Genomic DNA, 16,336 nt, shown 5'->3' on the forward strand with positions numbered 1-16,336 from the left:
ATAGTTGACTGTTTTGTTTTGTTTTTTAATTTATATGTGTTGAGATTGGTGAAGCCAAACCACAGTCAAATGGATGAAGAAAGAATAATGAAAAGATGCATGGAGCTGGATGGGCATGCTGGTCGATGAGGCAACTTTGAGACACTACATTTGAGCGTCTCAATGCTGCAACAAAGGGAGCACGTTGTAAAAGTTTGCAGAGTTGATATGCTACCACTATTAGAAATATGAGTTCTAATGTCGGACAAACAAAAAAAGACAATGTCGGACAAAAAAAAAACCCGGAAGAAACAATGTCGGACAGGGTAAAAAATTAATTTTTAAATTTTCTAGAGTTTTGATGTCGGGCCCAACCTGCCATTGTAAGCCTGCCTTTAATGTTAGGCCGAGCCCGATATTTAAAGTCACTTATTTTAACCCCAACTTAAATTGTAACCTAAAAAATATTTCTACACTAGTAGAAATTCGATTTTTCGTAACGTTTTTTAAATGTCAAAAAAACCTTTTGTGACGTTTTTTACGCCGTCACCTATACGCCCATCACGAAAGGTATACATGGCGTTTAAAAAACGTCAAGAAAATTAGCACATGTGACGGTATCGTCCAAACCAACAAAAATTCATAATAACCATAGAACATAAGACAATCTCACTTCATCCACAAACAGAAAGATCGAAATGGAAAACATACGTGTAAAACCTTTTGTGATGTTTTTTAAGTTTAATAAAATCTTGAAATTTTTTTGACCCTTTCGTGACGTTTTTTAAACATCACTAAAAATATAGTTTTCTAACTCACAAAAAGCAAAAACATCTAGTTTTTCAGCAAAAAAACGAGCCTCACATTTTCATGACGTTTCTTAACATCACAATAAGTTTAGATTTCCAACTTTTCGTGATGTTTTTTAAATGTGACAAAAAGCTAAAACAATATGGTTTTCCCGCAAAACATGAGCCTCATCTTTTCGTGACGATTCTTAAACATCACGAAAAATAACTTTTGGTGACATTTTTCAAACGTCATGACAAAGCCAGAAATCCGAAGAACTCCGCATTCTTCCACCAAAAATGTGCCTCTTTATTTTGAGACATTTATAAAACGTCACGGAAAAACATGTTTTCTTTCAACTTTTTGTGACGGTTAGAAAAACGTCACAAAAAGTAAAAAATTCGGAACACTCAGTCTTTTCCCGCCAAAAACGCGCCTCACCCTTTTGTAACGTCTTTTAAACATTACGAAGAACGAACTTTTTGTCAAACTTTTCGTGACGATTAAAAAATGTCACGAAAAGCCAAAAATCCGAAAATCTTCATTTTTCCCACCAAAAACGCGTTTTTTTACCTTTGGTGACGTTTTCTAAAATTTTCAACAATATTTTACTGTTCATGAACGCCACAAAAACTCAATTTTCTAGTAGTGCTATCCCAAAGTTTCAGCCTCCCATCTCTATTTGGCTCACGAAATTCTTTATTGTCGTGCGACACCATTGCCATGGGAAGGGGTATGAACGACCACGATACGGTGAGGGATGATCTACAGGAAAAAAAACAGCAGAGTGTAACGATTCGTGACAGCGAGCATTGATTCACAATTGCTAGCGATTAATCTGTGGTAGGGTTCTTGGAACTGAAGCCTACGATTCTTCCCTTGTTGAACGCCGAAGGTAATGAGCGCGCAATGATAGTTCAATTTCCATTTCATCCTCTCTATTCCCTTAATGGCTTAAACTTTCCCTCCCTGTATTTGTTGGCTAAATACTCTCATTCATAGTTGGTGGGACAGCTAAGCTAGGATTTTATATATTTTACTTAATTAAATTAATAAGCTAAGATCCCCCAAAACTTCTGTCCCACTGTGTGAGATTAAAAATTAACTCAAAGATTGGGAGAAACAATGGAGATTGATTATGGATTTGGTGGGAGAATATCATGTGTAAATACCAAAATCAAACGGGTGATGGCACTACTACAAAATCGGATTTGGCCCGTCATTAAAGGAAAACAATGTCGAACAAGCGGGAATTAATGACAGGCATGGCCCGTCATTGTAGGTGACCGACATTGTAGCCTACGATGAAGGTTGCTTATAATGTCGGTCCACGACCGACATCTATTTCACTGTTATTGTAGTCGTCCGTCATTAAATGTTTCTTTTACAATGACATGCAATGCCCGTCATCAATTTGGTTAATAATTTAATAAAAAAAATTGTTGGTTGCTCAGGTAGCCAACCAACTATTTTTCCTCCTTTCTCATTGGATGCACAAATTTCATTAGCCAAATTCCAATTGTTTAACAAAAATCAAATTCAAGATGTATCACTAATTCACACTCAAACATTAATATCATTAATATATTTTACTAAAGTTAGAATAAAGATTCAATACTCATCCATCAAACATAATTCCAAAAGGAAAAAAAAAGTGAAAATTTCAACGTGAACTCTACCAACATAACTCAAATACACACCTGAAATATAATAACATATAACACACATCTATATATGTAAACATAATACATATATGACCACTCGTCCATTCACAAACCCAAATTCAACAACATCCAACACTTGTATATATGTAATATAATTGTAATAGGACCACTCATCCCTCCACAAACTACATTCAACAACGTATTCAACTCTTCTGAGTATTTCAATTCTACTAAGATAAAAAGCAACCCAACTACCTTGACATCACACAAACAAAATCAACAAATCCATAGCTAAGCTTACATAAATCTTCCAACAAAAGTTTCTCATTCTATTATAACCTTGTCAATTTCTACTTGAACTTATGTACACACTGCCACGATGGAGACGCGCGTGTTGGGTTTGCGTCCGCGTAGTGTTGAGACACTATACAATGTCTCGACACTGCAAAGCAGATTATTATATAACCATCTTTTTGGTTTGGGGTTGAGGCAGTTAGCTTTGGAGCTGAAATGTTGAGCAATTTTGTGGCGTTTCAGAGGTGACGGCTCGAGGTTGGCAGCATACGGAGGGACAAATCGAGATCAACATCTATGGGGTAATTATTTCTCGATTATTTTGTGATTCATTCATGTACCTAAGTTATATTATGTGAAATACTTATAAGTTAGGGGGCTTTTGTTAGGACCTCTAGATAGTGAATATCTGGAGATATTTGTAACCCTTGTATCCAATTCTCATTTAGTGGAATCCGCATCTTAACGGAAGACTGGAGGTAGCCTACAGTAAGGGTGAACAACTATAAATCTTTTTGTGTCATTTTCTGATTTCCCTTAATCTCGTATTTTTGTGATTGGTTTTGTCTATCGGGATAATAAATATAAAATTATAGTATTTGATACATATACTAAATTAGTGTTATTCTTAAATACAAAATTAGAGTATTTGATACAATACTAAATATTTTGGAAAGATTGTTTTTAGTGTATTAAAAAATAAAGTGGAAATATCGCAATATGCGGTATGGTAACATGTTAAAAGACTAGAATCTATAAAATGGTAAATATATTATAGTAGCCCTATACAAAGATGTAGTAATTTCTGGTTTAAATATTATTTTGGTTCTTGTATCTTCGACTTTTATTTATTTGGTCAATGTACTATCAAAATGTCAATTTTAGTTTCATACTTCAAACTTTTGTTCATTTTATTATGTATTTTAAAACGTTCGTTTTGGTTCTTGTACTTTTAAAAACAGATCATTTTGGACCCTATTTCATGAAGTTTTAACACAAATTTTATACACAAATGGAAACTCTTCCCTACAAATTTTATGGCTACATTTAAAGGAGTTTAGTGAACGAAGCCAACCATAGCTCAACGAGTTAAAGTCACCTATCTCCAACTAAAAAGCGTGAGTTTGAATCCCCACCCCCCACATGTTGTACTAAAACAAAGAAGTTTAGTGAAGTATCATGTTAAAATTTTGATTAAAAAAAATACGGATCCAATAATTGGATGTTTTGAAATTAGGATTGAAAGTACAGGGAGCAAAATATTTCTTATGAGAGTTTTCATATTCATTGGGTTAATTTTAACATATCTCACGCATAAAACTTAATCAAAATAGCTGATGAAGTACGTATATATATTACCATCTCAAAAGGTCGATAGCTCGATATCCATCTCTGTAATTTTTTAACTAAAAGAAGAATAATTAAAGCTACTCGTGGATAAAAAATGTTGAGAAATAATGACCATATTTATATTTAGTTTATTTGCGAATGTGATACTTTTTATATCAATATGAAAGTAAATAAAGTAACTATTTGTTGGGAAATTCATTGACTTGAATAATTTCCCGTTCCACAAGAAATATCTAACACAATCACAAATATGCAAATTGGAAGAAAAACAGTAATTATACTGGTTCACCACTAAGGGTAATTCACTAATATTGTTTAGGATTGGATACAATAACTCTCTCCAAAAATATCTCTAGAGGTCTCAACAAAAGCCCCAGTATTTTACACAATTAATACTTAGGAACAAGAATGAAAAACTCACAATAATCAAGATCTAATTACCCCGAATGTGTTGATCTTGATGAGCCTCAATGCCTCTGCCAATGCCCGAGCCTCTCCCTTGAACTGCCACAAAACCCTCTGAAAAACGGCTCAAAATGGGCTAGACAAAACCCCTTTTTCAGCTAAGAAACCCTAAACTCGAAACTGCACTTATATAGACAAGGAAACAACGCCATGGCGTTGTCCCCGGTGCCATGGCGGTACGGACGGACAACCGACCGCACCTCCTCCATCTGGACAGCGCTGCGGCGCTGTCCCCTGGCATCGTGGCGCCTTGCAGCGACGTCGCGGTGCTGTCTCCTTGGCCCAAGTGGTCTGCACTTCCGCTTCTCCCCTGTTTTCATCCTGCTTTGACCTCGACGCGTTCCGACTCGATCCCGACTCTTCTCTAGCCAGATCTGACGTCGTTTTGACTCCACCAATCCCAACACTATTACCGTCCTCACCTGAATTCTTGAACTAAAAATACTGATTTTTTTATTAATAAATAAATTTATTTTAGTTAATGGTTGACGGTTTTGATTTTTTGAATTTTTATGTATTATTACCAAAACTGATACATGTGATCTTCTAAGAAGAACACAATCCATAAGTTTTTTTTCCCCTACAAATGCTTTGCTCCCAAAAAATTGAGAATAATGATTTTGTCGTTAAATTTTTTATTTTCAAAAGTTAAATTTGTTACTAGTAATTTATTTATTCGGATTTTCACTCATCAGTTAGGCCAATTTAAAAAAAAAAAAACTATTTTTATACCTTTTTGTTTCTATTTTTAAAATTCGACAAGAATTTTAAAATTGTGTTAGAGAGTAGATTGCACAAAACAAAAAGTAACCTTTTTAAAAATACTTACCAAATGGATTTTATCTTTTGGTTAAATACTAATCTCTATGTTTTAAAAATAGTTTATTGGTTAATTTCTGCCCATATTTACATTTTTTTAAGCAATAACCACATTGTTATTGTATCATTTTTTGCATAGAAATTTTTTTGGTCAGGTATAATTCTAAACTAACAACAGAGGACTAATTTTAAAATCTATTAAATTTGAATATTCGAAAATACTTGGATTATACTAGGAAAAAACTGTACTAAAAAAAACTTGGAAAAAACTCAAAGTATACCATAAACAAAATGATATTTTTAACTTTAATTTTTTTTTTTTAAATTTAGCTATGATTTTAAGAATATTTTTGTTGAGTAATCAAAGAATATTTTCAAGAGTTTGCTAAACAAAGAAAATTGTTAACAAGCATGGTTTAAAAAAAATAATATAAATAACAAACTTTGTTTTTTTAATCAAACCTGTTGTAGTTAATTTTTTACAATCTTGTTAGAGTTCTACGAAGGTGGTTAAAAATGTAGATGTATATCAAAGAAGAATATTCTAAAAAGTACTAAAAAACAAAAATGATATCAAATAGCGAAAAAACAAATATATGTATTTATAAAAATATCATAATTTTTTTTCCTCTCACGTCATGATAATATAGGTTTGTAATTTTGTGTAATTTCTATAAAATTTTAAACCTTCTAAGTATATTAGTACATATTCTCTTCTTGATATTTTTGTAATTTATGTTATTTTTATATTCTCTTCTTCCTTTTGGTTTAATTTTCCAAATCTTCCTATTGTTGTAATTACAATATCTCTTCCATTTCCCTTAATTGGAACGTTTCACCTTACTTTCCCATTTTTTGGTGTGTATATTTCTCACATACCTTAATGACATGGTTCTGGTATTTTTTCAAAATAAATAAATAATTCCAAAAAAAAAGTCACGATATATATTCACATTACTAGATCTTTCTTCCCTTTCTACTCTGTTTTCAAGCCACTTATCACTCAACTAATTAAGACGGTTAATTAACAAACCCTAAATTTGTTTGTTTTATAAGAGAAGAAAATTCTGATGATCTGTTTATGAAGAATCTCCCACTCAACTAAAACCCAATATTCAAGCTCTCTCTTCACCACCAAAAACCCTATAAATAGGCTGCAACCCCCACAGCCATTTCCAAGTTGTGTTCACTCAGAGCAAAACACAGTGAAGGAACTAAACATAATGGGTCTTTTTTCTAAGAGAATTTGCAGCTTTTTGTTTGGAGCTGTTGTTGTTGTGTCATTGTTTGTGAGTAGTGAAGCTGAAATCTGCCCTTATTTAGGGTTCATAAAGACAAGGAACTGCCAGTTTGTGCTGAATGGGAGGCCATTCTTGTTCAATGGCTTTAACTCTTACTGGATGATGTCCGTGGGAGCTGACCCTAAGGAGAGAGGGAAGATTTCGTCGGTGTTCTGCGACGCCGCTTCGGTCGGCCTCACCATCGGCCGGACTTGGGCCTTCAGCGACGGCGGCAAGAATGCCCTCCAAACCTCCCCTGGGGTTTATGATGAGAAAGTTTTTCAGGTCATCAAACTCTTTCTTTTTTTGCTATTTTTTTGGTTTTTGGTTTGGTTTCTCTTGCAAATTCACTTTTGGAAATGACCCATTTTGGATTTTAGATCAAAATATTCAAGTTTGGAAAATGACCCGTTTTGGAGTTTTGGATTTTTTTCAGTTTTGGAAATGACACATTTTGGAATTTTGGCATTGTCTCTAAGAAAAAATCATTTTTGTAAATGACCCATTTTGGATGCTTGGCTTTCTGATCTCTCAAAAAAAATTCAATTTTAGAAATGACCCATTTTGGAGTTTTGGCCTTCCTCCAAAAAACTCAATCATGGAACTGACCAGTTTTGGAGTGGACTTGTCTCGTCAATTTTGAAAATGGCCCATTTTGGATTTTTGCACTTCTCTAAAAAAAATTAAATTTTGAAAAGGACTCATTTTGGATTTTAGGTCACTCTGTTCGGTGTCAATATCAACTTTAGTGGTAATTGGCATCTAGCTCGTGAGTTTAAATCTCCCACCTGTTTGAGCCGTTGAAACTAAAATTTGGTAATATCCATTTTGGATATTTAGCCTTTCTCTCCCAAAAAAATCAATTTTGGAACTGACCCATGTTAGATTTTAGCTCTCTTTCTACAAATCCACTTTTGAAGCTAATCCATTTTGGAATTTGGCATTAATCAATCAATCAATCTGTGTTTTGTGTGGTTTGCAGTCTCTTGATTTCGTGATATCAGAAGCAAGAAAATATGGCATCCGATTGATTCTATCCTTAACCAACAACTGGAAGGACTATGGAGGCAAACACCAATACGTCCAATGGGCCCAAAAGACTACCTCCGCGGCTAATATCTCCGACGATGATTTCTTCACTAACAAAGTTGTCAAGGGTTTCTACAAAGATCACGTCAAGGTAAAATATAGTTACAATCGATGTCATGTGGCTTATATTGATTACAGATCTTTATAACCGAGGCTCGTTGACTATTGCAGAAAATTCTTACGAGGAACAACACAATTCTCGACATTCCTTACAAGGACGACGTGACCATCATGGCTTGGGAACTCATGAACGAGCCTCGCTCCACTTCAAACTCCACCAAAATCATCAACGTCTCTTTTTACTCTCTATATAATTGTTATTGTCTTATTATTATTGTTAATTGATGTATTAAAATGGTGTGTTTTTTATTTGATTTGTAGGAATGGGTTCAAGAAATGGCTACCTATGTGAAATCTATAGATAGCAACCACTTGCTGACGGTTGGAGTTGAAGGCTTCTATGGAACTGAGGATCGAATGCAATGCAACCCTAATTGTGAACAAGTGGGAACTGATTTCATTGCCAATCATCAGATCAAAGAGATTGATTTCTCCACAATCCACGCATATCCTGATGCCTGGTAAATTTAGCTTTATGAAAATTTAGTATAAAATCGAACCAAACCGAATCAATGCCGAACTCACCCGTATGTGTCCCTTGAGCTCAAATCCAACCCTAACCTCCTAAAATCTCAACTCTTGTCCCTTTTTGTGGAAGGGACGGGAGGAGAGAATTTCCCTAGATGAGACTGATTCCAAAACCTAACAAAATCGGGTGTACAAACTCAAGTCAAGTCATTATGAAAGCTTTGGGAAGTGTCTGCAAAGACCCACCATAAATTTCTCGGTAAGAAAAAAGTGCCTCCTTCCATATTTAACAAAAATAAAAACCCTATCCCGAACCCTAAAATCTCCCTCACTTTTTAAAATCCTAACCAATCCCATTTGAGGCCACATTACAAAAACCCTAACCCTTATAACCCTAAAATCTCAACTTTTCTCCCTCACTTTTCAAAACCTAGCCAATCCCATTTGAGTCCATAGTCAATAAACCCTAACCCTAATCCTAGAATCTTAACTCCCCTCACTTTTCAAAACCCTAACAATCTCATTTGAGTCAACACAAGAAAAACCCTTACCGTAACCTTAAAATTTTGTTTGTGTAGGCTACAGAATGATTGTTACTACAACCAAATGTCATTCATGCAAGACTGGATGGTGAACCATTGGATGGACTCGATGAACTACTTGAACAAGCCGATGGTGTTCGCTGAGTTCGGGATGTCGACGAAGAACTGCAGCTGCGACTACGAAAAGATCCAACTCACAAACTCCTTCCTGAGCGCCACCTACTCATACATCTACAACCTGGCTCAGCGCGGCGGCCCCATGAGCGGTGGCCTCGTGTGGCAGCTCATGGCGGAGGGCATGGACTCCTACGACGATGGCCACTCCATAGTCCTCTCCAGGGACTGCTCCACCGCCAACATCATTGCCCAGCAGTCCTATAGGATGTCCTGGCTCTGCCAATTCTCCCTCAACAAGAAGAAGCTTCGCCATTAATTAGAAAGCACAATAATTAGAATTAGACTAAGGGATTTTCTTTTCTTTCTCAATTTGTTAGGTAATAATCTCTCATTCTAGAGAAATTAGTTTACTTTTGTATTTAAGTTGAATCCTCTAATTAATTAGTTAGTTTTTCATATGTGTATCCATCTCTTGCATTTATTATTCTTAATTTGATTTCTGGTTCATTAAATTTTTAAGAAATATCTCTCTCTTTGTCTCTCTCACTACAAAATCCAAGGTCTTCAGGGACGAAAATTTTGTCAATGAAGCTCTTTGGAAGCGAAACGCATTCCATCGCTACTTTCGTCGTTGAAAACGTGCCGAAGACCATCAACGACGAAATACCGCTTTCGTCGCTGTAGTGACGAAAGCAGCCTTAATAATAGGGCTTGTACACAGAAACTTTACCTAGGATTATATGGTACCTAGACTGATTCAAATGGTAGCTGATCTTTGGGTTTTTTCTCAATTTGGTCCTTGCTCTTTTATAATTATTCTCATTTTTGTATATATTAAAAATTCTCAATACCTAAAATGTTTGTTAAAATGTTTGGACAATGTAGAGAATGATCCCACCTAAAAAAAATTGAATTTTAGATGGGATTGGATAAGATGTCAATTGTATAAAGGTGTGTTAATAACACAATAAAACCAATATAAAGGTATATTCAAATTTTGATATATTTAATCTTCGTAATTTAAAACTTAAGAATTGTTTTTACTTAAAACTATTTACTTTTAACTATATCATGTCATAATTTTTGTCATAATCTAACAAAATCTAGAAAAAAAAACGTCATTAATATTCAATTCAATTTTATGGAATAAAATAAGGAAATTTTAAATAACTGTAATAATGAAATGAAAAAAGGTCGATTTTATTTTTTCCCTTTTTTTTTCTTTACTTCTTCCTTTCCTTTCCCCGCCTCTCCCCTCTCATGTTAAATTATTTGTTTCCATTTAAAATTTTATTTTCTCTTTATTTATATGATTGACAAAATTTATTCATAAATTAATTTAATTTATTGAAATAATCCAAACATAGTTTATATCAATTTGAATCCCGTATTTTTTCTATATCATAATAGATTGAGAATTTCTCAAAAGAAAAAGAATAATAATATACTAGAGAATTTAAACTTTATATAGTTAATTTTCATGAAGTTCTATTTTTCAACTCCAAACTAAAATCAAAGTAAATATTTTACTTATACAATTATAATAAATTGAACCAAACTGCAAACTAATCAAACCAACAAAAATAGGTTTAGTATAACTCTTCATCTCGCCCCTAGGCCCTAAATATTAAAACCATCATGTTGTTATTTCATTGGTTTGAACTAGAAAAAAACGAAACTTATTTTCAGAGCTAAAGTTTTCAAATTTTACACTTTTAGATTTCTGCATGTAGGGTTTTTTTATAATACCGATTTTACCCTTATTTATTGCATTTATATTTATTATAGTTTTTTTTTTAAATCTAAAAGATTTAAATCCCTAAATTGTAAATATAATCCTTTAATTATTGTGGCCCGATACAAATTTTCAACACTAATCCCTTAATTCACTCATTCAAAAATATTTCTTCCCACGATTTAACAATATTATTAATACAAAAAGATACAAATTCGTTAGTTGCATGGGGACTAGAAATTGGAAGGGAGATAGAGAGTTGATTATGGTTTCCCTACTGCTCACAAAAGTTTTGAAATTAAAACACATGATAATTTTTCCGTACTTAATGATATTAGGAAGCATAACATCAAAAGTTTTCGACTGCAACAGAATTGGATTGTATATGGAAATTTGGTACTTAATGATAGATATAAAATAAATCCAGATACAATCTTAACTATTGAATTCTGAATCTCAAATAAGCTTAAACAGTGTCACATCAAACCAACAAGTTACAAACAAAGCTCAAATTACCTGCTCTATCAATTTAGACACCCTAGCATAGCACATGCTTCATTATTATGAGTTGTTCATTATAACATTAACCTATCAAATGCAATCAAATACAATTACAAGATAAACCTAAATGATAAATATAAAATATATCCGGATATTGAGTTCTGAAAACTACCCAGTTGGTACTTATGTGTAGATAAATTATATTTGCATATAATATATATGTTATCAAGGATGTCTCCAATTGATGCTAAAGCTGCTTGGGTTCTTGGGATTCAATTGCCCTAAATTCTTCATCAAAATATCTCTAACTTATTCTTCAAATTACTTACAACTATCTCGTTTAATTAATACTCTGATTCAAACTAATTAATACTTACAACTAAATAATTCTAACTAGTTCTATATTTTACCCAATATACCCAATAACTATATTTAAGCAATATAAAATATATCTTACTATTAAACAATATAAAACCAGTGAACACGGATCCTACACAATTGGTTCTATATTTTATCCAATATACCCAACTCAACTGAGCTATTAAGAAACAAACTCAATATAAAATATATCCGACTATTGGTACTTAGTTGTAGATATATATTACAACATTTTCATATATATAATAAGTCACACATAAATTTTGCACCACTCAAATCATATTTGAATCTTTAGAACTTTATTGTTAAACTGTATAAAAATATAGCATTAAACCGTACAAAAAAATAGAGGGAAACAAAAATCAGTAATAAAATGAAGGGAATATTGTTCAAAACAACACACAAAATCAAAAATCGAAAACACCCATTGAAGATATATGGGTATGGAAGGGGTTTCAAATGGGTTAAACAATACAAAAAAATGAGGGTCTTCAACATTGTTCAAATCAAAAATAAAAACTTGGAAAATATATTGGTATGCAAAATATATCATGGTGAGATAAAACAAACGTTCCAGTCGTCGACTAAACAATGTTCGGGATAAACGGAGGGCTCGAACGGTCGACAGGCGGCCGACGACGAAGAAGAAGCTCAAACGGGCTCCGACGACAAAGAAGAAGCTCCAACGGATGGAAATAATGGTGGAAGGAACAGTTTGTTTAAGGAAAGCAAACGGAGACAGAAAGAAGAAAAGTCGGAAGGAGGGGGTGTTTTTCGAAAATTGGTGATGAATACCATCTTAAATATATTTCATGATAAAAGTGTAAATTTTGTATATTTAATCCTTTTATGTAATTACAGTCTCTAAATAGCCTATCAATGTACTAATTAATCCCTAAATTAAATTTATAGCTATTCTTATGGACTTTAGTGCCTATAGATTTGCATTTTTATTTTCATAATTGTGTAAAAAAGATGGAACTTTACCATAATCGACTTTCATCAAATAAAGGAGAGAGGGATTAAGGTAATCACAACAACATTAATTGTTTGAATCTTAAAACAAAATGATATAAAAATATAAAACTAAATCAATTATTATTACGGAATCAAACATATTAAACACACTAAGTGGAAAAGCAAATTATAATTTCGCCTTTATTTTAATTTTACTTGGCTTTGTTATCATTTTAGTAGGAAAATATGGATGGTGATAGAAAAAGGAAAACATACTCCACACTTTCTCAAGAAGAAAGAAGAAAAGCGATTGAATTGTCTATGCAATCAAAGAAAAAAGGAAAACTTCAAGAAGGAAGCACACATCGTATTCAGAGAAAAAAATGATTATTTCAGTATAGTCACACAAAATATAACAGATGAAATACAAGGTAAAATTATATCATTGCATCTTAAGACTATCATATTTCAATATCTCTTTTATTAACATTATTTTTATGTATACTTAGCTAATGTTTGTATTCTAATATTAAACTGGACAAATTTTGTACGAATCATTTCATTCTCCAATACACAAGCTTAAAAAGATATGTCCATGTAAATTTTGTGGAGCAATCAAATTTGATCATGAAACTCCAACATTTTGTTGCTTTAATGGTCAGGTATAAGTTTCTACTACGCTAAAATCTTTTTTAAGGTATTGTATATTGTATTTATTAGATGATTACATTTTTATTCGTAAATACTTCTTTATTGCTTAGGTACATCTTGCCGAAACTGCAATACCTGATGAGCTAAAATATTTATTTATCTCACAATCTGAGGAATGAATTTTATTTAAAAAGAACATTCGTGCTTATGATAGTATTCTTTTTCACATCAATCGGGGTAAATTTAGATAAAGATCTAGCTTCTTCATATAAAAGAGTATACACGTTTAGAGTACAAGGACAAATATATCATGACCTCCCAAGTCTATTACCTAAGGAGAAGCCTATATTCTTTCAACTATATTTTTATGGTATCATAAACGAGATTCAAAATCGAATTGAAAGACTATGAGATATTGGGGATGAATGAAAAGATTACTGAAAAATTGTGAAAATTTTAAGAGAAAATGCATATGTCGAGTTTTTCCGAAGCCTACAAGATCTCCCATCAATTGAATATGTTCATATTCATATTGCTATAGATGTACAAGTCGATCAACGTGTCTATAACTTACCTAGAATGGATCAAGTTGCTGCTATTTGGATTGAAGGAAATAATACCAATATTCCATTTAAGAGAGATATTGTAGTACATGCACATTCAGGAAAAAGACATAGAATACAACATTATTTCAGCTGTTATGATTCATTCAATATCCTTTACTTTTTCCATATGGAGACGCTAGTTGGCATCAAGACATTAAAAGAAATGATAGGTCAAATCATGACAATGGTATCAACAAAAATTCAATAGAAGGAACATCCAATAGTCTTCAAATTAATAGCATTGAAGACGTCATCAATAGTGAAAATCAAGTTACGTTTACTTTGAAATTAAAATTTAATGACATATGTTAATTAAAATTTAAGAACATTAAATTATTCATGTTATAATATATATATATATACTTTTTAACTTTTGTAGGAATTTCAAGCTACAAATACGTCTACTCCATCAATGTTACTTCGAGTTGGCCGACTTTTCCAACAATATATTGTTGATATGTATATAAAGCTTGAAACAATAATCACACATTCGATCTGAGCTATATCAAAGGATTGTTGACACTGTAAATGCAGGGGAAATGATGCATACTTTGCACAAGAATTTCTTGAAGAAATATGAATGATAATCTTATTAGGGAGGCCAACACCTGATTATAAAGGTTGCTGGATACAACTCATGAAGTAACTACAAGTTATCGTGTGGTAACTACCAAACTGATTTAAAACAGAATACAACAAACTAATTCTTAACAAAGACTAATAACTAGCTACTACATCAATTTCCCCTCCCCTAAAATAGAACTCGTCCTCGAGGGACGAGTTAAGTAGATATTGTAAAATCATCCGGAGGGTGATAATTGCATAGATCAGCAACATTGAAGACAAAGCTTATGTTATATGTTGCTGAAAGTTGTAGCTTGTAAGCATTGGATCCATAGCATTCAAGTACTAGAAAGGGATCTAATTTCTTTTTCTTTAACTTAGAGTATGTCCTTGTAGGAATCCACTATTTCTCAAATGAATCGTAACTATCCCACTTGAACTTCTTTCGAATGACGCTCTTTGTCTGTCGTAGTTTTGTTTTTCTCGTTCGATTTGGTTATGTGATCACGAACTTCGTGATGGAGCTCTTGAATTCAGTTCGCCATTTCCTCTGCTTCAAGACTAAGATAAATAGAGGAAGGTAGATTAGTTAGATCTAAAGTTAATCGAGGGAGCTTAGTGAACTACCACAAATGGTGACTTCCCTGTGGTTCTATTCTTCATGTGATTGTGGGCGAACTCTGTATGAGCCAAAGATATGCTCCATTGTTTGGATGGTCACCACTGATACATCTAATAAGATTGCCCAATGATCGGTTTGTGACCTCCGTTTGACCATCTGTTTGTGGATGACTAGTTGTGCTAAATTTTAACGATGTATCAAATTTTTTCCGTAGGGTACGCCAAAAAATGGCTGAAAAACTTATCAACTCTATCAGAAACTATATATGAATTTGGTGATTCCATGAAAGCGGACAATTTCTCTAAAAAACAAAGTAGCAATAGCCACAACATCGGATGTCTTTTTACATACTATAAAGTGTGTCATTTTACTAAATCTGTCTACAACCACCATCACAGAATCAAACCCTCGTTATGTTCTGGGAAGGCCAAGGACAAAATCCATTGAGAGATCCTCCCAAACATTCTCTGGGATAAGTAAAGGTGTATGGAGCCCTATGTTTTGTGTGGTACCTTTATATGTCTGACGTAAAACATTTGGCAATATAGTTTGTGACATCTTTGCAAATTTGTGGCCAAAAGAACCATGCAATGATAATATCAAGAGTTTTGTCTCTACCCAAGTGTTTCGCAAGTCTTCCCTCGTGGACATCATGTAAAATGGGCTCACGAAGGGATGACTAAGGAATACACAGTGTATTCCCTTTAAAAAGGTATCCTTCTACAATATGGAAATCATCTACCACTACAAAAAATTGGGTTAGAGATATAGAAGCAAAATTGTCGCTAAAAGTTACTATCAACGACACTTGCGTAGTCACGTGTCTCTAATTAATATCAGTGACGCGAGCAAAAAGCAGCGTCGTTGATATCTAATATTTAGCTACACCATTTAAAAGCGGCGTCGCTGATTAATTATTTAGCGACGTGACCTTAATCATGCGTTACTGAAAAGTCTATTTAGGTTTTAAATCGGGTTTCTTTCTTCCCATCTCTAAAACCCTCGACTTTCTTTTCTCTTTGAAGTCGCTGCCGCCATTCGCCTTGCTACCGCCCGTTCACCAGCTGTCGCCGCCATCACTCACCAGTTCTACCGCCGCCGGTCACGAAGCTGCGACTGTCGTCCTTCACTCACACCGCTTTCCTTGTCTTTCACCGCCACCGCCTCCCTATTTCATACTGTCGGCGCCGCGTCGCTCTTTCGTATAGTTGTCACCGCTCACTCGTCGCCTCCATTACCCATACCGTCTGCCGCCACTACCGCCGGTGTTCACCACCACCATTTACCGTTGCCGTGAAGTAAGATTCTGAACCCAATTGTTCACTTTATTTTTGCTTAATTGATCTC

The 16,336-nt window shown here is 33.7% G+C and overlaps 1 protein-coding gene across 1 annotated transcript; it reads left to right on the forward strand.

Moving 5' to 3' along the window:
• The first annotated feature begins 6,583 nt into the window (after positions 1–6,583).
• On the forward strand, positions 6,584–9,292 carry LOC111012125 (mannan endo-1,4-beta-mannosidase 5). The gene is made up of 5 exons (XM_022286172.2): positions 6,584–6,925; positions 7,623–7,820; positions 7,901–8,020; positions 8,111–8,310; positions 8,896–9,292. The coding sequence occupies exons 1-5, from the start codon at positions 6,584–6,586 to the stop codon at positions 9,290–9,292; spliced, it is 1,257 nt and encodes a 418-aa protein (XP_022141864.1).
• The last annotated feature ends 7,044 nt before the right edge of the window (positions 9,293–16,336 follow it).

Source organism: Momordica charantia, assembly GCF_013281855.1.
Source record: "Momordica charantia cultivar OHB3-1 chromosome 11 unlocalized genomic scaffold, Mcharantia_2.0 BLBB01000011.1, whole genome shotgun sequence".
Taxonomy (NCBI): Eukaryota; Viridiplantae; Streptophyta; class Magnoliopsida; order Cucurbitales; family Cucurbitaceae; genus Momordica; species Momordica charantia.

What these genes read in the sequence shown, in the direction of transcription:
- LOC111012125 (XM_022286172.2), top strand. Translation starts at nt 6,584, where the DNA reads ATGGGTCTTTTTTCTAAGAGAATTTGCAGCTTTTTGTTTGGAGCTGTT. An exon ending in ATGATGAGAAAGTTTTTCAG is followed by an intron (nt 6,926 to 7,622) that starts GTCATCAAACTC and finishes TGTGGTTTGCAG; the next exon opens with TCTCTTGATTTCGTGATATC. An exon ending in CACGCATATCCTGATGCCTG is followed by an intron (nt 8,311 to 8,895) that starts GTAAATTTAGCT and finishes TTGTTTGTGTAG; the next exon opens with GCTACAGAATGATTGTTACT.